The 20,570-nt window shown below is 45.2% G+C and overlaps 1 protein-coding gene across 5 annotated transcripts in view; it reads right to left on the bottom strand.

The window, feature by feature from the left end:
* Positions 1–20,570, bottom strand: part of DAPK1 (death associated protein kinase 1) — a 212,320-nt gene that overhangs the window by 58,575 nt on the left and 133,175 nt on the right. For all 5 annotated transcript variants that reach the window (XM_027550169.1, XM_027550170.1, XM_027550166.1 and 2 more), the window contains exons 4-7: positions 2,866–3,004; positions 571–700; positions 346–394; positions 233–259 (exon numbers count right to left, since the gene is read on the bottom strand). In XM_027550169.1, coding sequence (XP_027405970.1) covers positions 233–259; positions 346–394; positions 571–700; positions 2,866–3,004 — 345 coding nt within the window. The remainder of the gene's footprint in view (positions 1–232; positions 260–345; positions 395–570; positions 701–2,865; positions 3,005–20,570) is intronic.

Here is a 20,570-nt window from a genome sequence, read left to right as displayed (position 1 = left end):
TATTTTCTCAGCAGTGATGGGCTGTCAAGCTTTCTTTCGGTGATTATGTTGCAATTTCTGATGACTCATTTCAAATTAAGAGAAAATGTGTAATTAGTATAAACTAAATGTGTTCTGGAGGTGTAAAATGATTATGTGTACATAAAAAGCATGCGTAACCTGAAGTGATCAACACGGCACATAGTTTCAAAGAAAAAGGGGAGGAACACAAATAGTGAATTTGGGTACTTACAGAATATAGGTTATTACCCCAATACTCCTAGACGTGAAACAAGAAGAAAAACAATATTAGACAAATAGTAAAATAAATCAGAAAAATGACAACATTAATGACATGTTCCTTACCACATATCTGCCTCAAGACCAAGAGGTTCATAGTTGACTATCTCAGGAGCTATGGGGAAATGAATGCACATTTAGTTTTGGAAGGAAGTGAACCAACAGAGTCTAATCTTCATGTATAAATCAGAAACATGTACCAGGGAAATGATGCTGCAAGCAGGGGGAATTCTGCCAGCATAATGTTCATGAAAAACAAACAGAATGGCCATAGGAATGAAGAAAACTTACCAACAAATTCTGGTGTCCCAAATATATTTTTGAATTCATTTCCAAAGTCAATTTTATGGGCCAACCCAAAGTCAATGATCTTGATCCGAGGCTTGGGAACATTTCTATCCAAAAGCATTATGTTTTCGGGCTTTAAAAAGAGAAAAATAGTACCGCAATGTTCATAGAAGTGTTATTCACAGTAACCAAAAGGTGGAAATAACATGATGTCCACAAAACAGGGTCTATCCATACAATGGAATATTATTTAGCCTGAGAAAGAAAGTAAACTTCTGACATGTGTGTCAAAATGGATGAACCCTAAAGACATTGAAATGTCAATCACAAAAGGAGAATGTTGTATAATTCTAGATACTTATATGAAGTACCTAGAATAGGCACAATCATAGAGACAGAAAGTAGAATGATGGATGTCAGCAGCTGGGGTAGGAGGGCTGAGGACTTAGTGTTTAATGGATACATAGTTTCAGTTTGAAAGAACAGTAAATTCCAGAAATAGATGGTGGTGAAGGCTATGGTTTTTCCTGTGGTCATGTATGGATGTGAGAGTTGGACTGTGAAGAAGGCTAAGCCCGAAGAATTGATACTTTTGAACTGTGGTGTTGGAGAAGACTCTTGAGAGTCCCTTGGACTGCAAGGAGATCCAACCAGTCCATTCTGAAGGAGATCAGCCCTGGGATTTCTTTGGAAGGAATGATGCTAAAGCTGAAACTCCAGTACTTTGGCCACCTCATGTGAAGAGTTGACTCATTGGAAAAGACTCTGATGCTGGGAGGGATTGGGGGCAGGAGGAGAAGGGGATGACAGAGGATGAGATGGCTGGATGGCATCACTGACTCGATGGACGTGAGTCTGAGTGAACTCCGGGAGTTGGTGATGGACAGGGAGGCCTGGCGTGCTGCGATTCATGGGGTCGCAAAGAGTCGGACACGACTGAGCGACTGAACTGAACTGAACTGATGGCTACACAACTATGTGAATAGACTTAATGCCACTTAAGTGCATACTTTAAAGTGGTTAAAATGGCAAATATTATATTGTGTTTATCTTTCCACAATCAAAAAAAAAAAAAAATACTATCATATGTTATGCTGAGGACAAGATGGCAGTGTAGTTCTTCCTCTCTCCTGAAAAAACAACAAAAAGTAGGGATAAAAGAGGTTGCAAGAGAACACCTGGAAAAATAAATGCCTTGGTTTAGGTTCTCCCAGAAACAGATCCAGAAAGGGATTTGGCTTAAGTGGGAGGGGACCCCAGGGCAGCGAATGGGAAGACAGAAGGAAGGAAGCTGACATAAAGTGTCTTATCAAGGTGGGGGTGACTGGAGCAGTCTCTTTGGAAGACTCGGGGAGAAATGGTAGCACTCAGAATTTTCCAACTGAAGCACAAGGAAGCTGGGGTATTTATCCACTATCTCCCCAGATCCACTGCTAAGAGCTGCTTCAGTGGGTATTTATGCTTTGGCATTTCCAGCTCCCAGCAGCAGTCTTTGGGGTGTGTGCCAGTGAGTACTGGGGGATCCAGATGTGGTCTTGACAGCTCTGCTACAGTAAATATGGAGAAAATCTTCCCTTCTCTTACATCTTATCCTAGCTCCAATGACAGGAGTCATTCACTTGGCAATCCACCACACAGTGCTTGGTGATAATCTTCTCACTGTTTTGGACTGTACCCTGAATCTTACATTGTCACTTCTGTTGCTCATATGGATGTCTTCCCCTCCCAAAGAGACCATAACCTCTGTGATGGGTGGGAGTATGACCTGCCCCTCTCCCCCTTTTTTTTTATTGCTGATAATGCCTTGCCCCTAGTCAACAAAGACCCCAAGTAGACAGTCTCAGAGTCTGGCTTAATTGATTGCCAGACAGAGTCAGCCCAGAAGCCTTTGCGTCAAGAAAGAGAGTAGAGATTAAAATACCTTCCATCTTATATGATAATAACCACAGGTAGAGAGAAATGGAGCAGCCAGTGGCTACTCCAGGCTGAAAATATCCCATAACTAACAGCAGCCCCCTTGCTTAAAGACTTGGCTGGCAAGAGCCCTCAATTCTTCCCTAAGAAAATTCTAGAATGTGATGATTAATCCTAAGCCTCTATTCCACACAATCGTTAGGAACTGCTGTAGTAAGCATGCATTATACACTTGCTGATTTATACTGATAACTGTTATGTGTTAAACCCCTCTAGGGGAAAAAAAATACATGTATCTCTTTTGGGTGCCTCCATTTTTCCCAGCAAACAAACAAGTGCTGTGATATGCATATGCTTTCATCTGGTTTACACCACACAACATACCTTAAGATCAAAGTGGGCAATCTGAAGGGAGTGCAGATAGTAAACACCATTAAGAATTTGTTTGAGAAATTCAGTTGCTTCCTCTTCAGTCAAAGATTCCTTTTCAGCTAAGAAGTCAAACAGCTCACCACCTGCAACGCTGAAAACCAGGAAGCAGAGGTTACTGATGACAGCTTCTGTCTCCTATTGATTTGTTTTCTCAAAGACGATTTGCACACTCAAACTTCTGGCAAGAAAATAGCGTCGAGGACATGCTGAAACTGCTAAGCAAGGAATCAGAATTCTCTGTGCTTCTCATTGTTGGATGACAACTCTGCATTCAGGTATGCTTGTGCTTGAAAGCAGCTGGGTATTGCTCTCCTAATCTGCTAGGTTCACAAATGGGGGAGGAGCAGAAATGTGATGGAAAAAAAAAATCAATGCGTCTTTCAGACATCTTATTCAACATATTCATATGTGAAGTCTTAACTCACTGATTGGAAAAAAAACCCTACAATCCAACTTCGTGTAGAATTTATAGGATATATCTTCCTAGCCCAGTCAGAGACTACCTGGAAACTTCAAAATCTGTATGTTAGTCAATTAAAAAAAAAAAACAACAAAACACTCACATTACAACCTATGGCCTGACAAGCAGTGTTTGTTTGTATATTCTGTATTTGTATCTATGAAAATACTTTCATATTTATAAAAATCACAAACATACACAGAATTGAAATGCCTGTGGTTGCTGGGGATTTATCGAATCTGTCTCCTTGGCCAGACTGTAAATCCCTGGAGAGCAGTGGTCAGCCTCCAGCTGTGGACCCACTGTATGTGTGCTCCCCACTCCTCCCACAGGGCCAAGCACACAGCAAGAACACAAAACTTTTTAATTAAGTAGATGAATGAAGAAACTCCCCTAAAAAAATCCACAGTAGTGATTAATGGCAAATAACAGAGAACTTGTAGTAAGAGTTTTTATAAGTTGATCTTTATAGAGTTTAACCATACATTCACAACACAATAATTAACTGTAATTATGCACATAACTGTGTGTGCATTATCTTTCTTTCAGCAAGACAGCTCCATAAACATACCTACCACATCTACATCCAGAATAAGAAAACTGGTGCTCATGAGATTAAACTATAATGACAAACAAGCTGCTTTCACAAAAGAAGTTTGAGATTTTGCCCCTTCACCCTCCAAGTCCATGTTTTTCGTAGCCTGGCTCAGGAGCCACTGGCAGCAGAATGGCTTGGGGTGTTTTAAATATGCAGATTTGGGGCATCACTTCCAACCTGAGTTGGAAGTTCCAGCATGAGTTTCCAAGAGTGGGGGACCAGGAGTGCAGCATTTTAAACAAGCACCTCAGGTGATTCTTGCACACGTGCTAAGTCGCTTCAGTTGTGTCTGACTGTGCAACCCTAGTGTTCCAGGCTCCTCTGTCCATGGGATTCTCCAGGCAAGAACACTGGAGTATTGCCATGCCCTCTTCCAGGGGATCTTCCGGATCCAGGGGTTGAACCTGCGTCTCTTGCATCTTCTGCATTGGCAGGCAGGTTCTTTACCACTAGCACCACCCGGGAAGGCTCAAGTGTGATTCTTAGCACACTAAAAACGGAGGACTATTTTTCCAAGTGTTAATGACGTCCTGTTTCAAGGCTTATACCTGAGGATGTTTATCTGGAGGGGAGGCAAAGTGACTCCTCCACCCCTGGGGCCCGAGGGCATTTCTGCCGCAAACCACAGAGCCTGAGCTCTGCCTGGGGGGCAGGGGCCTGGTGTGGCCCTTGATAACACCACCGTCTGCACCCTCCCAGTCTTGCTCCCCTGGGCCATGGGGCCTCACACTGGCTCCCTGCTCAACTTTATGGAGCCCTTTGCTTCTCACTTTTTTGTTTTATTCCTCTTAAAACCAACAAAACAGAGAGAGGGACTCCTTCAACTATAGGGAACAAAAAGGAGGAAAAAATGGGAAACTGTGAACCACCTAATGCTGAGAAAGTCACTCTATGATCCTTTTGCTTCTTTGCTCTCCGGCCTGCATGGCCACCCCTTAGGTAGACACTGCAGGTTGCAGGATGGAGAGATGGGCCAGAGTCAGCCTGTCACACTCAAATCTTAATTCTGTGGCCAAAAGGTTATTCCTTTGTGCTGAGCCTCATTCTTTTCATCAAATGGGAATAACAGGACTTACTACTTTGAGGGTTTTGAAGGTTTATGATAATAAATATACATAAAGCCCATGGCAGGCAGGTCTGGCATGAGGCTGAGGCGCAGGAAGTAGCCTGGTACTATTATAAAGGAAGGATCCATGCACCTACGCTCCAACATGAAATCCCCTTCCTGCCTGTCCCCCTCTCCCCCTTCAAATCCACTCCCTACACACTCAGTTGTGTCTGACTCTCTGTGATCCCATGGACTGTAGGCCATCAGGCTCCTCTGTCCATAGGATTTTCCAGTCAAGAATACTGGAATGGGTTGCCCTTTCTCCTGGAAGAGGAAATCTGATGTGCTCAAAGGGAAGGGACGTGTTCAAACAGCTCTGAGAGCTGGTCCAGTGAGGCATTCCAGAGATGGTGTAACAGCATCTCCCACCTCCTTCTCTGAGCTGTGATCTTGCATCTGGTTCCACCCCCTTGAATCTGGGCAGATCCATCACAGCTTTGACCAATTAGACATAGCAGAGTGATGCTGTGTCAGCTCTGGTGTGCTTTATCACAGGCCCAGGGCTTCCATATCCCACCTCTTGAATCCCTCCTATAAGTGTGATGATCCTAAAATCACCCTGTAGCATAGAGAAACCTTGGAAGATGAGATGACTCATAAAGAGGGAAAGAGGCAAAGAAGCATTGAGCAAGGAAGGAATCTTGGAAGTTAGACTGTCCATCTGAGTCCTTCCAGAATTCCTGATCCATTAAATGCAATGGTCATTTTAATCCTCTATGATGGACACCATCATATGAGCTCAGCCCACATTTCCCTTGAGCAAAGACCTACTGTTCCCAATGCTGGGGGTGGAAGCAGCATAGCCCCAAGCCCTCATCCAGCAGGGCTCATCTCTGCTGCAGAACCGCTGTCCAAGGTCTTGTTCTTTCCCTGGAAGCCCACAGCCAATGGCTACTGTGGCAACATAAACCTGAGGTCGACTCACTTCTAGAAATAGTGAGATACTAAATGTTTTAGGCTTTATGGGTAATACAGATTCTGTCACAACTGCTCAACTCTACCCAAGCACCCTGAAAGCAGCCTTAGATCATATGGAAATGAAAAGTGGAACTGTGTTCCAATAAAATTTTATTTACATAAACCCTTACTTGTCTCTTGAGAAACCTGTATGCAGGTGAAGAAACAACAGTTAGAACTGAACATGGAACAACAGATTGGTTCAAAATTGGGGAAGGAGTATGTCAAAGCTGTATATTGTCACCCTATTATTTTACTTCTATGCAGAGTTCATAATGTGAAATATTGGGCTGGATGACTCACAAGCTGGAATTAAGATTTCTGGGAGAAATATCAACAACCTCAGATATGCAGATGACACCATTCTAATGGTAGAAAGCCAAGAGGCACTAAAGAGCCTCTTGATGAAGGTGAAAGAGGAGAGTTGAAGAAAAAGAGAAAAAAGCTGGCTTAAAACTCAACATTCAAAAAATTAAGATCATGGCATCCAGTCCCATCACTTCACAGCAAATAGATGGGGATAAAGTGGAAACAGTGGGCTTGTCTTGGGCTCCAAAATCACTGTGGACCATACCTGCAGGCACAAAATCAAAAGGTGCTTGCTCCTTGGATGAAAAGCTATGACAAACCTAGAAAGCATATTAAAAAGCAAAAATATCACTTTTCCAACAAAGGTCCATATAGTCAAAGCCATGGTTTTTCTAGTAGTCGTGTATGGACTTGAGAGTTGGACTACCAAGAAAGCTGAGCGCTGAGGAATTGATGCTTTTGAACTGTAGTGCTGGAGAAGACTCCTGAGAATCCCTTGGACAGCAAGGAGATCAAAAAATTAAAGGAAATTAACCATGAATATTCACTGTAAGGACTGATACTGAAGCTGAAGTTCCAGTACTTTGGCCACCTGATATGAAGAGCAGACTCATTGGAAAAGACCCTGATGCTGGGAAAGATTGAAGGTAGGAGAAGGGGGTGCCAGAGGGTGAGATGGTTGGATGGCATCATTGACTCAACGGACATGAGTTTAAGCAAACTCCAGGAGATAGTGAAGGACAGAGGAGCCTGGTGCGCTGCAGTCCATGGGGTCGCAAAGAGTCAAGAAATGACTTAGCGACTGAACAACGACAAAACAGGTAGCCACCTGTATGTGGAAAACATGCTCGTTTGTGCACCCCTGATATAGAAGCCAGGTCGTCCCAGCCCAATTTGGGGCAACTCTCAAGGGTCATTCTGGCTCCAGAACTCCGTTGGGCCAGCCAGGGCTGAGCTGCAAGACAGTTCCTTCCTCTCCCTTGGAAGAATTAATTCTAAGAGCAGTTCTTCAGGAACATCCTGTACATTCTACTCCAGCCCAGAGTCTGCTTCCCAGGGAACACGCCTTGCACCCTGCTAAATGTGGAGGTAGTCTGTTACACAGCAGTAGCTGTCTGGAACACTCCCCATCTTGACTGGGTCTGTTTCCTCTGAGCAGCCAATGGACATCAGGTTTACCTCGAAAGGCTGGCCACCTCATGCCCTATTCAGTCGTCATGTCCTAAGTAACTTAACTCTAACAGTGCTTCCTGACCTGAACAACAACAAAACAGGTGGCCACCTGTATGTGGAAAACATGCTCGTTTGTTCAGAAGTGAGAACTGGGAACTCCCTCCTGGAGTGAGGGAGCAGACAGCAAAGTGGCAATGCTGTGAGAAAGGAAGCAGGGGTCATCTTTGATTTTCTCCATCTACCCTCAGCCTCTCCGTCTACTCTCAGGCCCTTTTCAAATTCTGTGTTGTTCACAACGAGGTCCACACCATCACTTGTGCTGGGAGCCAAATCTTTTGGCTAGACATCAGGAGGGTTAGGACAGTCACCATCTCACTGCACCTGGACCCATCACTGACTTCCTGATGCCCTGAAGGTCTCCCCTATATCCTCATTCTCCTTCATGCCAGTATGGGAAGGCTGATGTTTCAGCCAAGGGCCTCCACTTACAAAATCTTTAATCAATAATCAAAATAATTGAAACTAAGTGATTCCAGCAAAGGGTGGGAAGAATGATAATCATCCCTTGTTAATTTACCCCCTGCTTGTTCCCCTAAACTCAGAAGATAGAAAGTGACCTGATATTTTCACATAAACTTTCACATGCATGCTTTGAGCCAGAACTCAAATGCTTATAATGCCATTGCTGCACAGCAGAATACTGTTAACAAGATCAGTCAAAACCTTAGTATTTTCACTCTTTGTTCCAAATTGTACATTTTGCTTAAGAGGAGGAAGATTGATGGAGAGAGGGGAAGAGCAATCTGTACAGTAAATATAGAAAGTGAGTTTCACCTTCTTTATTAGGGCTTTGAGTCAGTGTTTTAAATTATAGCATCATAATAGAAATTGTGTGGAATGCATGTTAATAAGCATAGGCTGTTTTCATCAAGAGCTCTGGAAAATACGAAGGTTCACTTTCCTCCTCATGACTTTCATTCAAACACCAACGCCTTCCCTGAAGCTACTGTATCTGAATGTCATCAGGACATGTTCCAGCTTTAATGATGAGGTGGGCCTCCAGAGTGACCTAAGAGAAATTACTATAGGATTCCAGTTTCTAAAGTAAAACACTCTTCAGGGTCCCTGACTCTTATTAGGAATTGTCCAAGATATAACAAGACTTGATTTTGGACCAGATTTGGTCATAATCTAAACTTTAAGGGACTCTTGACTATAAGTTGATAAGGCTTTTCAAGGCACATGCCGTGATTCTACAGTGTTGGATTGGATTTCTATGCTGGTGGCTTAGAGCAAGTCTGAGTGGTTGTTGAACTGGGGGCCATTCAGGAACTGAGTATGCTCTGCCAGGGCACACCATCAGGGGCCTGGCTGGCTATCACACAGAGCCCTGGGAGGTGGCCTGGCAAGCGGACTGGATGGGCCTCAGCACACAGGCCCCCACTCCTGCTCTGGCCTCAGGCTGTGGGTGGACAGAAAGAAAGAATGGAGGTCACGTCACTTCTCTGCACCTCAACTTGGGTGTCTGTACAATGAGAGAGTTGAACTGGTAAGTGACTCTCTAGCCTACCGTACATAACAAGAATTGGGAGGTTTGGAAAAATGCAGTTTCCTAGAACCACTCCCTGAGGTTCTGGCTCAGCAGGTGGGGGCCCAGAACCTGCATTTTAACAAGTCCCTTGGGGGTCCTGATGCTGGTGGACCACACCTGGAGAAGCCTATCTCCTGTCCCTTGCAGCTCTGATAATATAAGATTCTATGAATCTATGTGTGAATGGAGCCGAGCTTTGCTTCCATCACGCTCACCTTCTCCTCCTGGCTGCACAGCTAATCTGCACTTTCCAGCTCCCTTGAGCTGAAGACTAGCCAGTGCAACATGAACCAGAATGAAGTGCACCACATTCCGGCCTGGCCCCTGAAATATCTCACGCAATCCTCCACTTTCTTTCCCCCTTCTCTTTGGCTACCTGAACACAGACAACCCAGCAGAGGACCCCAAGGAGGACTAGAAACAACAGAGACATTGGTTAGAAAGTATATGGATCCCTGAGTTAATGCTTGTAGGAGAGCCACTCAACCTGTAGCATCCACACTGGACTTTGAGTGAGAAATAAGTACTATTAGGTTAAGTCATTGAAATGCTGTGGTTGTAGTCTGTTTGCTCTAAATACAAATCACTTCAGTCAGGAGTAAAAATGCAATCCATTTTTTAAATTAAACTCAAAAGATGGTACTGATGAACCTATTTGCAGGGCAGCAATGGAGATGCAGACATAGAGACAGACTTGCGGACACAGCGTGGGAAGGAGAGGGTGGGGCGAATTGATACAGTACAGAAACATACACGTTACCACATGTAACACAGGTAGCCAGGGGGACTCTGCTGTGTGACGCAGGGAGCTCGACCCAGTGCTCTGTGACAACCTAGAGGAGTAGGATGGGGCAGCAGATGGGAAGGGGGTTCAAGAGGGAAGGGACGTATGTATACCTGTGGCTGGTTCATGTTGATGTATGGCAGAAACCAGGGTAATTATAAAGCAATTATCCTCCAATTAAAAAAATTTTTTTTTTTAATTAAAGGAAAGCAACCAAAGCAAAGCACAGAGTACATTAACTGTTCTGGTCACCTACTGCTGTGTTACAAATCTCCCTGAACTTAGTGGCTTTAAACACAGCTATTATTATCTCTTAAGGTTTCTATGGATCAGAAATCTAGGAAGGGCTGGGCTGGGCAGTAGCTCTGGCTCAGGGTCTGACATGGGGGTGCAATCAGCGGCTGAAACTGAAATTACAGGGGTGCCAGAACATCTGGGATTGTCTGGGCATCTCTCTCCACATAGTCTCGCATAGTCTTGTGTCTCTGTGTGGTCTCTCCATTTGGGGTAGTTTGGACTTCCTCATGGGATGGCGGACTCAAGACAAGTGAACTATTTGCATGGCAGTTTAGGTCTCCAGGGCAAGTGCTCTAGAAACAGGGTGGAAGCTGCCTCAGAAGTCACAGAGCATCAAAAGGGAGTCACAGCCCGACCAGATTCAAGGGGAGGAGATTTAGGATTCATCTCTTGATGGGGGAATTTCAAGTGTCCAGATGGACATGGAAGACAGGGGAGGAAGTTGCAGCCATCTTTGGAAAATATAATGTCACATTAACTATGAGAGAGATGAATAGAAATCCTCACTCTTACTTATCCTACATGGATATTTGATAAGGGCTAGGTATAGGCAGCTGGATTAGTTTACTAGGGCTGCATAAACAAACTGGATGGCTTCAAACAACAGAAATTTATGGTCTCACAGTTCTGGAAGCTGGAAATCAAGGTGTCAGCAGTGCCTTGCTCCCACTGAAGCCTGTAAAGGAATCTTCCTTGCTTCTTCCTAGTTTTCAGAGGTTTGCCTAAAAGGAAACCCTGGGCTTTCCTTGGCTGTGGATACATCACTCAAACCCTATGCTTGCACATGGCCTTCTTTCTCTCTGTGTCTTCACATCATCTTCCCTCTCTGCAAGTCTGTGTTTATGCTTAAAATTTCCCCTTTATATAAGGGCACAGGTCAGATGGATTAGAGCCCACCACAGTAGTCTCATTTTAACCTGGTTACATCTGCTAAGGCCCTATTTTCAAATAAGGTCACATTCTGAGGTACTAGGGATTAGAGCTTCACCATATCTTCTTCTTTTTTTTCTTTGCAGGGGGCATAATTCAAACCATAACAGGTAGTAACTGCTCACAGGGCTGCAACAAAATACTATGGCTAAAGCAACTCGGGGAAAGGAGAGGATGCAACAGAAAGGGAGGATAAATAGAATCCGCTGATATTTTTTGTTAGTCTTGCTTTCAAATTCTCTTATCAAGGAGGGGTTCATTCATGCACTATTATAAAAAACTTTTAAATTCAAGTCAGAAAATATTGGTGAAAAATGCATATCTGATCCCATCCTGAAGTAATTTCCCCAAGACTTTGAGATGCTTTTTTTTTGGAAAACCAGCTCTCCTGGTGGACTCTGTGTGAAGGTGTGAGGGGAAGTACCCAACCGTTTCTCAGCTCTGCCTCGAAATAAACCTCAAATTAAAAAGCAATGCTCCATGGTCATTACCAAGTGTTGAATGCTCTTTCTTGTTAATCTAGGGGAAGTCCTGAAGGGTTTTCACATTCTCACCTCTCACTAATTTAAATTCCCTGGGTAACTGAGGTCTTTGGGGAATGCAAAACTGAAGCTGGAGAACTCAAAGCAAAGATGTGGTACAATATCTTCCTTTTGCATCTGTGAAACAGCTGTGAATTTAAGGTCAAGGGAGATTAGGGGTTTGACAACACCATTCTTTGATTATAGACTGTTGCCTCAAATCACATAAATAATATCAAAGGAGTTCCCAACCTCCACGCCTCCTCTTGAATTAGTCCTGCCTCCTGCATCCAAAAATGCAAGCCGTATCTGCAAATAAGTTCTCTGTTTTTACTTCAACTCAAGTAGAACTTAAAAGGAGTTCTGGGGATTCTCATGGAAAAGAATGCCTGGCACTCAAAACTCATGGAGGAAGTGCTCTTTCATTTCACCCAGGGCGGTTGTGCCAAAAACAGGAAGACTTCTGAATGTTTCTAGAATGAAATCCCTGAAGGAAGAAAGAATATGGCTCAAGTTAAAAAAAGCATTGGAGGCAGGGTTTCAGTCTGGACTCTGTGACCTCAGATGGGGCAAGTTACTTTCTGAGGCGCAGTTCATCTGTTTACAGAATAGGAACAACACCTATTATCACCTCTGGGGATGCATGGGGATAAGACGTAGGGTAAGCTTGTTGGCCACGTGGTCAGTGTATCGGTGTTCCACGTAGCTGTCCTGGGCCTTCAATACTCTAGGCCACAGGCATCTGGGTGAGGAAACCCTCGAAGCTACTCTCTGTGTATCTCTTGTCAAAATGGCATCATAAGGCGTGGACTTCTCGTGCAGCTCTCATGCTAACAGTAGAATGACGCCACACACTCACCTGTGGTTAAACATAAGAGTTTTCCTGAAATGGGGGGACATTCCTAGGGCCCATAATCTGGGAAAGAGGTGGGTTCCCAGACATGAAATAGGTAAGGTGGAAGGGAGCCTTGGCTCACTTTCCTTGGGTCTGGACACAGAGGGATCTAGTCCGGCCTGAGAGCTGCCCGGGGCACTGGGATGACAGCCTTGAGGGGGAAGGTGGGCAGGGTGGCAGAAGCCAATCCCAGTCCAACACCATCCATCCAGTGTGACTCCAGTTCCCTCGTTCCTGGCCAGTCTCAGTTGAGCAACAGGAAGTTAAGGACAACAGCCTTTTCTTGGTTAGGCAAAAGTGTTAAGCAACACTGAGACTTTGGTGGAGGTAAAAGAGTCCTCAAGGGAAGTTCAGGCTCATGGGCCAAAGTGATCACCATTCTCACATGCCCCTTCCCAAGTATGCCCCTGTTGGCCAACCTGGTAGATGGCACAGAAACCCTTTCATGCAGGGAGGACTGAACTTTAACTTGGTCTCTTGAAAATATTATACAAGAAATACATGAATATACTTGCCTTAAGGAAAATTAAAACATCCATGTATAACACTAAAGTTCCTTCTATCTCTCTCCCCTTCTCCTTAGTCCTGGTCTTCTCTGTCCCTCCCCTTCCCCAAAAGTACAGATCACACCGATTCAATTTATGATTTTCCAGCTTCCTGATGGTGCAAAAGCCATAAGCATTCAATAGAAACTCTACATCGAATTTTGAAATCTAGTCTTTTCCTGGGGCTACTGATAAAAGGTACAATCTTCGCGCATGATGCTGGGCAGGGCAGCTGTGCCCAGCGGAAACAGCCAGTACTCAATAACATAACATGTTACCAGTGTTTATTGCATATTGTGTTTTATGTTCCAAATTCCATCATACCTACAAAATGCTCAACTGTTTCTCCCGCTTCTGGTGAGAAGAGGAAGGTAAAATAATTAGTTTTAGCTCAAGATAACTGCTCAACTGCAGGCTGATGCAAGTGTTCTGTGCATGTTTAGGGGAGACCAGGCTAAGCTACAGTGCTCCAAATGTTAGGTGTATTAAATGCATTTTCAGCTTATAGTGGGCTTACTGCTAAGTTGCCTCAGTCGTGTCCGACCCCGTGCGACCCCATAGACGGCAGCCCAACAGGCTCCCCCGTCCCTGGGATTCTCCAGGCAAGAACACTGGAGTGGGTTGCCATTTCCTTCTCCAATGCATGAATGTGAAAAGTGAAAGTGAAGTCGCTCAGTTGTGTCTGACTCTTAGCCCCCTGAAACTTTCTATATATGTTCTATGGGCTACACAGCATTCTCTCATCAACACTCTAAGAACATAAATGGTATCAGACAGCACGAGCCGTTCGACACTGTTAATCTCAGCTCAGCTATGCCCATCGGTTGGCACAGGGCTCCAGGGTCCTCCTTTCCGCTGCTGCCTGGCGCTCACTGGAATGTTCACATCAGCATGCACTCAGCCGCTCCCCCAACTGAGGGGCTTTATGCTGTTTCCAATTGTTTACTATCACAAACTACAAGGCAACGATATTTTTGTGTCCCTGGCCTCTTCTGAAAATGTGAGGGCTTTTCTAGGCCATAGGACACATAGCCTGATTTGGAATTTCTGGGTCAGAGGTTATTTTGTAGCCATGATGCGATTTGAAACATAAAACACAATATGCAATAAGAATGTCTGTCGGTTCCCCTCCTGTGGCTGACTGGGAGCTGCCCAGAATCACGGGAGATCACTAGACCCGGGAAAAGATTAAAATTCAGACTTCAAAGGATGGTTTCTACTGAATGCTTGTTGTTCCTACACCATCATAAAACTGAAAAATCATGAAGTTGAATTGGGACCATCTTTACTTTTGGGGAGGGAGGGAGGGAGGAGGCCAGGGTTCGGGACAAGAGGAAGTAGAAGGAACCTCAGTTTTGAACACGGATGTTTTACGTTCTTCCAGCTGCAGTGGATGAATGTGCTGTGGATCACAGCCTCACTTGCTGGTGTCATGACTTCGGGCCAGTTTGATGGATGAAATGAAATCCCATTATTATCCCACATCTCCCTGCTTAGTAGTGAGATTGGTACTCTTACGTACTGAAAGATTAGTCATCTTTCATATGCTATCAGCCTTTCATATTTGAGTGGAAATACACTGTCCACACCCTTTGCCCATTTTTCTCTTGGACTGTCTTTGGCTTTAATTTTAAATGATTGATAGGCATTCCTTACATCTTTTCGACACGAGATATGGATCTCTTAAGATTTTCAAATATCTTCTTCCAATCTGTCATCTACCTTCTAACTTTGTTTAAAGTGACGTTTTCTTAAACAGAAGTTCTCAATTTGGATGCAGTCCAACTTTTCACTCTTTGTAGAAATCAAGATTTTCTAAACCCAATGTGTGGCAGTGAAATGGCAAGTGTTTGTAGCAGCTATGTAATTCAGGGCATGGAACTTCATCTTCCTGTGCTTGCAGATACTAACAGCGGCTGCCTGTGAGCCCAGAGAGGCAGAGGGAATGGCAGAAGCTTTTCCTGCACTGCTGTTCTTCCTTGCACCCCTGAAGCTCTCTGGGCTGGAAGCTACCGGAGGGCAGCATTACATAGTATCAATTCCCAGTTCCCTGAACTAGAACTCCAAGAGCCAATTATGTGCATCTCTTCCCAACTCCATCCTTAGGGCTATCATGTCAGAACTAGAAATTGACCATAGCGAGATCTGTACCAAAGAAATAGACAAACATTACATGTCAGGGTTTATCTTGCCTGGAGAGCCAGTTTTTATGCATTTACCAGCACACCACTGACAGCAGCATCCTAGGCACACAGCCCTCTGCCTGCACGGCCTTCAGCTGAGGGCTACTGTTCGTGCATACGGACAACTCTAGACAGAAAATTCTCCTTATGCTAGACATGAAATCTAGCTCCGCTCACCCAGTCCTGATTCTGTCTTCTAGAACAGAGGTCAACTATTTCTGTAAGAGGCTTTGTGTGCTACACAGTCTCTGCTGCAACTATTCGACTGTTACATTTTCTTCTTGCTTTTTTCTTCAACCATTTAAAAATGTTGAACCATTTTGTTTTCTTCAAGGGCTACACATAAACAGGTGGCAGGCTTTGGTTCACTGGTTGGAGTCTGACAACTTCTACTCATGAACAACACAAGATGAAGAACACAGCTACACTATGACAGACACAACCATCGTTCCCGGATCCAAAGATGCTTCTTACATAGCTCTGGGTCTTTTCTTCTCAAGCCTAGGATTCTTTCAGGGATGTTTTTGAAGTCAACCCCAAATACTGGAGCAGTGATTTAGGAATGTTTCTAGAATCTGCTTCACTGGGCATCAATACTATAGGCTGGGTTAATGGTAGGAAAAGGAACAGAATTCTGGACTGAGGTTAGTCAGGTGCTCTGGCCAACTTGGGAGTGTCACAGGATCTAGAAGAAGCAGAGCACAGGGGAGCCGTCTACATGTTGGCTGTGTGGTCCAGGGCAAAGCACCTAACCTTTCTGGGCTTCTGGTAGGATAAAGACGACTGCCAATGCTTTGGTACTACCCACTGAGAGCTATGACCTTGGTCTCCTCGCCTGAACCTGAGCAGGCTCTGTGTCTGCTTGACCAACAGAAGACGAAAGAAGTAATGCTGTGTCCATCTTAAGACACTGGCAGCTTCTCCATCCTGCTTGGAATTCTTGCTCTGGGAACCCAGTTCCATGTGGTGGGGGAGCCTGGGTGGCTTTGTGGAGAGGCAGGCACACGTGGAGTGAAGCCAACACCCCCGCTGAACTCGTGGCTGACAGCTGCCCATCATGTGAGGAAGCTGTCTAGAAGGGGGTCCTCCAGCCCCAAGCAGTCGCCACAAGGAATAGAGAAAGCACGCATGGCTGATTCCTACTCACGTCATAGATACGTGATCAAAACAAATGGCTGTTTCCATTTTAGGTCATTAAGCTTTGGGGTTGTTTGTTATGCAGCAAAAGACACCCAGAGTGGGGTCCAGAACACTACCTCCTTGGGCTTTTGTGAGGATTAAATGACATGATGTATATAATGTGCTTAGCTCAATGCCTGGCACATAAAAAATCCTCAGTAATCTGCAATTACTTTTTAGAAAAAAATATAGCTACTTGAGTTCCCTTCCAGGAATAGGGGAAATGTTTCACTTCCTTATCTTAGGAGGTCTGCTTGGCTTTCTAAAGAGGCTGATGTTTCTTGTGACTTCCTCATTAAATGAGATTAAACAAAAAGCATTTGGCAGAGTATGGCATAAAGTAGTTGCTCAGAAAATACCAAAAAATCCTGCTTGGATGCTCAGAAACGTTCACACAAGCTCTAGCTCATCTCACATCTCCAGTCTACCATGTAACCACTCCACCTGAGTAGCTCTACCTGATCCTCAAACTCCTCAAGAATTAATAATTTCATTTCAGTTTCTCTGCCTCCTGGTGGACATGGCACCTCCAGTGATTTGAGAATGACTGACTGATGTAACTGGCAAGAAAACCTGAAATGGTACTGAATAAATGGTGAGCTGGTCTATTGCTTTTAGGGACCTACGCTTTGTGCAAGAGGTACCACACTTGTTAGCTCTGCCAGCTATGGCAAGAAGAGGAAGATTGCAGTCTTGTACAAAAGACACATTTGGAAATAAGCTGGGGGTCCCACAAAGGTCCCCTGTTCAAAAATCTAGCCTTCTATTGTTGCTGCTGCTAAGTTGCTTCAGTCGTGTCCAACTCTGTGCGATCCCGTAGACGGCAGCCCACCAGGCTGCCCCATCCCTGGGATTCTCCAGGCAAGAACACTGGAGTGGGTTGCCATTTCCTTCTCCAATGCATGAAAGTGAAAAGTGAAAGTGAAGTCCCTCAGTCGTGTCTGACTCTTAGCGACCCCATGGACTGGAGCCTACCAGGCTCCTCCATCCATGGGATTTTCCAGGCAAGTGTACTGGAGTGGGGTGCCATTGCCTTCTCCGAGCCTTCTATTGTTAGGAAGGACTAAGATGCTGGATTAAAGTATGGCTTCTGTGAAAAAAAAAAAAAATGATTTTAAAGCAATCACTTTCCTTCATGAATGAAAAAGCAGAATCATGACTTCTCTTTCAGTATCCAAGATGGAAACAGGATGCTGGATTGGTAAACAGAAAATGCGTCATGATTTATCAATACAGCAGGCACAACGCACGGGAGCAGGCTGCATCGCTCAGCTGATAAGGTAGCAGTAGCTGCGGACAATACATAATGAGTGATTGTGCTGAAGTCTGAGTGGTCCCAGATGCGATTATCCAACCCCTCACTTACATGACTACATGTTCAAGGTCAAAGCAGAGAGCCACAGTTTGCTGAGGCAGGCTTTCAAACAGGAGGCTGCAGTTTTCAGCTAGATATGGTACTAAAAAAAAAATCCCTAATTTTCTTAATTGAAGAAGCTCTATGTGGAATATAATGAGGCATTTATAAAACAAGCCAACAAACCAAAACCAATTTTGTTTCTTCCTCTCTCAGGAATCAAAATCTACTTGTTCTCTGTCATTGACCAGATCAAAATCATTAACAACTCTTGAAAATACGCTATTGGCTCAGAGATGCGGTTTGTTAAACCAGGTCTCTGGAGAAGAAAACCTTGATGGCTGTTTTTTGGGGTGTCAAGGCCTGCTGCTCAGGCAGTGGGTGACATGACACACTGCAGGATGTCTCACGTAGGTGGTCATCACAGCTACAGTAGATTAATGTAAGCCAATTCTGAGCACTTGCTCATTTTCTGATCCCCCACTTGCATTCCCCACCCCCTATACTGGATAGAGAGCAAGGGGACATGGGAAAGAGAAATGGATGGAGGAGGGAACATAAAAATATGCCCCCCCCCCAAAAAAAAAATCAGTTTAAACCTGAAACCCACCAGAAATGAAAAATGAGGGAGTATATCAGTTTAGGGAAGAAAATAGGAAAAAGGTATACAATACAGAACAAAAACCTCTGTAGAACAAAGACTCAATGGCCTTTCCAAAGAATTCCACTAGACCGAAGAATACCCTTGGTCAGAAGGAATAGTGTGCAAGAAAGGGCTGTGTTGGGAGCCCAGCATGACTTTGGGAGAACCTTGGGTTTCTGAGTTAGAGTGATGAGGAGCCCCAGATCTGGAGGCGCCCAGGCCTCTGTTCTAACAGGGGTGGAGGGGAAGAAGAAAGGGAGGGTAGAGAGGGAGTGTCAAAAGTGCCCACTCCAGGTGAGATTATAAACAAACTCAAATGAGAAAAAGCAGACACTCACATGCAAGGAAGGGAACCAGGGTCAGAAGAGACCCTCAGCCGCTTGTGTTGGGAATGCAGGTGGATTCAGAGCCTGAGCACAGGGGACTTCCCTGGAGGTCCAGTTTAAGGCTCCGTGCTGCCAATGCAGAGGGCACAGGTTCGGGGCCTGATCAGGGAACTAAAGTCCCACATACCATGCGGCACAGCCAAAAGATTAAAAAAATTTTTTTAATTAATAAATTGGTTAATTCTTTTCATCCCTTCATCAGTCAACAATCCGAGGACAGCACACTGTCCCGGTCCTACGTTTCAAGCAAGAGGCGGAGTCTGGAGGATACTCAGGAAATGCCAGGCCAACAATGGGGGTGATGCATGTAAGGCTATAAGATACACATAAAGACTGCGCATGCCTGAGGAGCTTAGGGAGGCCAGGAGCTGGGGGAAGACAAGACACAGGAATGCAAGAATCCTGGCTGAGGTGGTTCAGGCAAGAAACTCACTAGAAAGGCCACATGTGGCCTCCTGGGCATAGTGTTCAGGGCTCAGTGGCAGAGCCTGCCAACTGGGTTACCACAGGTAAGAGATGGGTGTGCAGAGGTGCCCAGGCCCCAGACTTCAGGTGTCTGTGGATGGGGCCCAGAGGTGCCTGCCTGGACGTACAGGGTGGTCACTTCCAGCAACGAACAGCCTCATCTGTTTACACCAGGGCTTCCCACACCAGTGTAAGGTGGCAAGGAAGAGTGGCACTGCTGGGGGCTGGGGGCTGGTAGACAAGGTGCTGAAGGACAGACCGATCCCTCTTTCCAGTATGTCCATGCAGATTCCTTCAACTAAAAAATGTATTCATGTAAAGGGACAGGAGAAACTCTTCAGCAAGACTAAGCACAGCGTCCGACAAGCCTCTTTCTATTTTAATGGATCCAGCCTAAGCTTTGGAGACGCACAGAAATAATCAGGTCAATCAAAAGTGGGGCAAATGGAGAAGCCGGGCAGCTGGATACCTCCCCAGCCTGGGCCATTGTAACTGGTGTGAGAACAAAAGGCCAGCGGGAAGAAAACCACGCTGGGACAGCCAGAGATGGAGGCTCATTCCAAAACCATCCTGTCTCGTCTAGCTGCAAACAAGGCAGGGCTATCATCTGGGGAAGCCCAGGGATCCACCCCTCCCACCCCTTGACCAGGTTTATCGTCTCTGACAATCTAGCCCAAAGGGCTCAGATGAAAGCTGCTTGTAGTTGTTAATGCCCTGGAAATCCCAGGATGGAAAGCCACTGGCCTGTCACACAGGGGGCACAGGCCAATCTGAAGCACAGAGTGGGCCAGGCTGCCCCCAGTGTGGAAAGCTGTGATTTTAAATGGGCTCAGAGTAGAGTGGTCCTTCCCTTGAATGTGAGCATGGATTTCAGGAAGAGGAAGAAGAGCTGGAAGAGGAAGAGGTGGAAAAGGTAAGGGAGTTGATAGTCACTCAGCAAGCTGGAGGCTCTCAGGTCACATTCTACCTTGGCTTCCCTACTTAGAGCTCCAAAGAACCTGGCCACCACTGGCAGAAGACCAGGAGTCACAGGCAGAGGAGGGGCGGGAAGCTGAGCGCCTCCTACTGGCCACCTCGGTCAGTACAAGGAGAGAAGGCAGGAGAAGGGAAGCCTGAAACCGGCTCTCCCCGGAAGAGGGGGCCGAGAGTGGACAGTCACCCTCACTGGAGGCATCAAAGAAAGATGGAGAAGGGATGTAGACCTCCTTTCTAACAGTATAGTCAGCCTGGGGCAGGCTCTATGAAGAATGCTATAATGGGCAAAGGTGACTTTTGACTG

Source organism: Bos indicus x Bos taurus, chromosome 8, assembly GCF_003369695.1.
Source record: "Bos indicus x Bos taurus breed Angus x Brahman F1 hybrid chromosome 8, Bos_hybrid_MaternalHap_v2.0, whole genome shotgun sequence".
NCBI lineage: Eukaryota > Metazoa > Chordata > Mammalia > Artiodactyla > Bovidae > Bos > Bos indicus x Bos taurus.
Note: the sequence above shows the minus strand (reverse complement) of the source record. Positions and strands in the feature narration are given on the sequence as shown.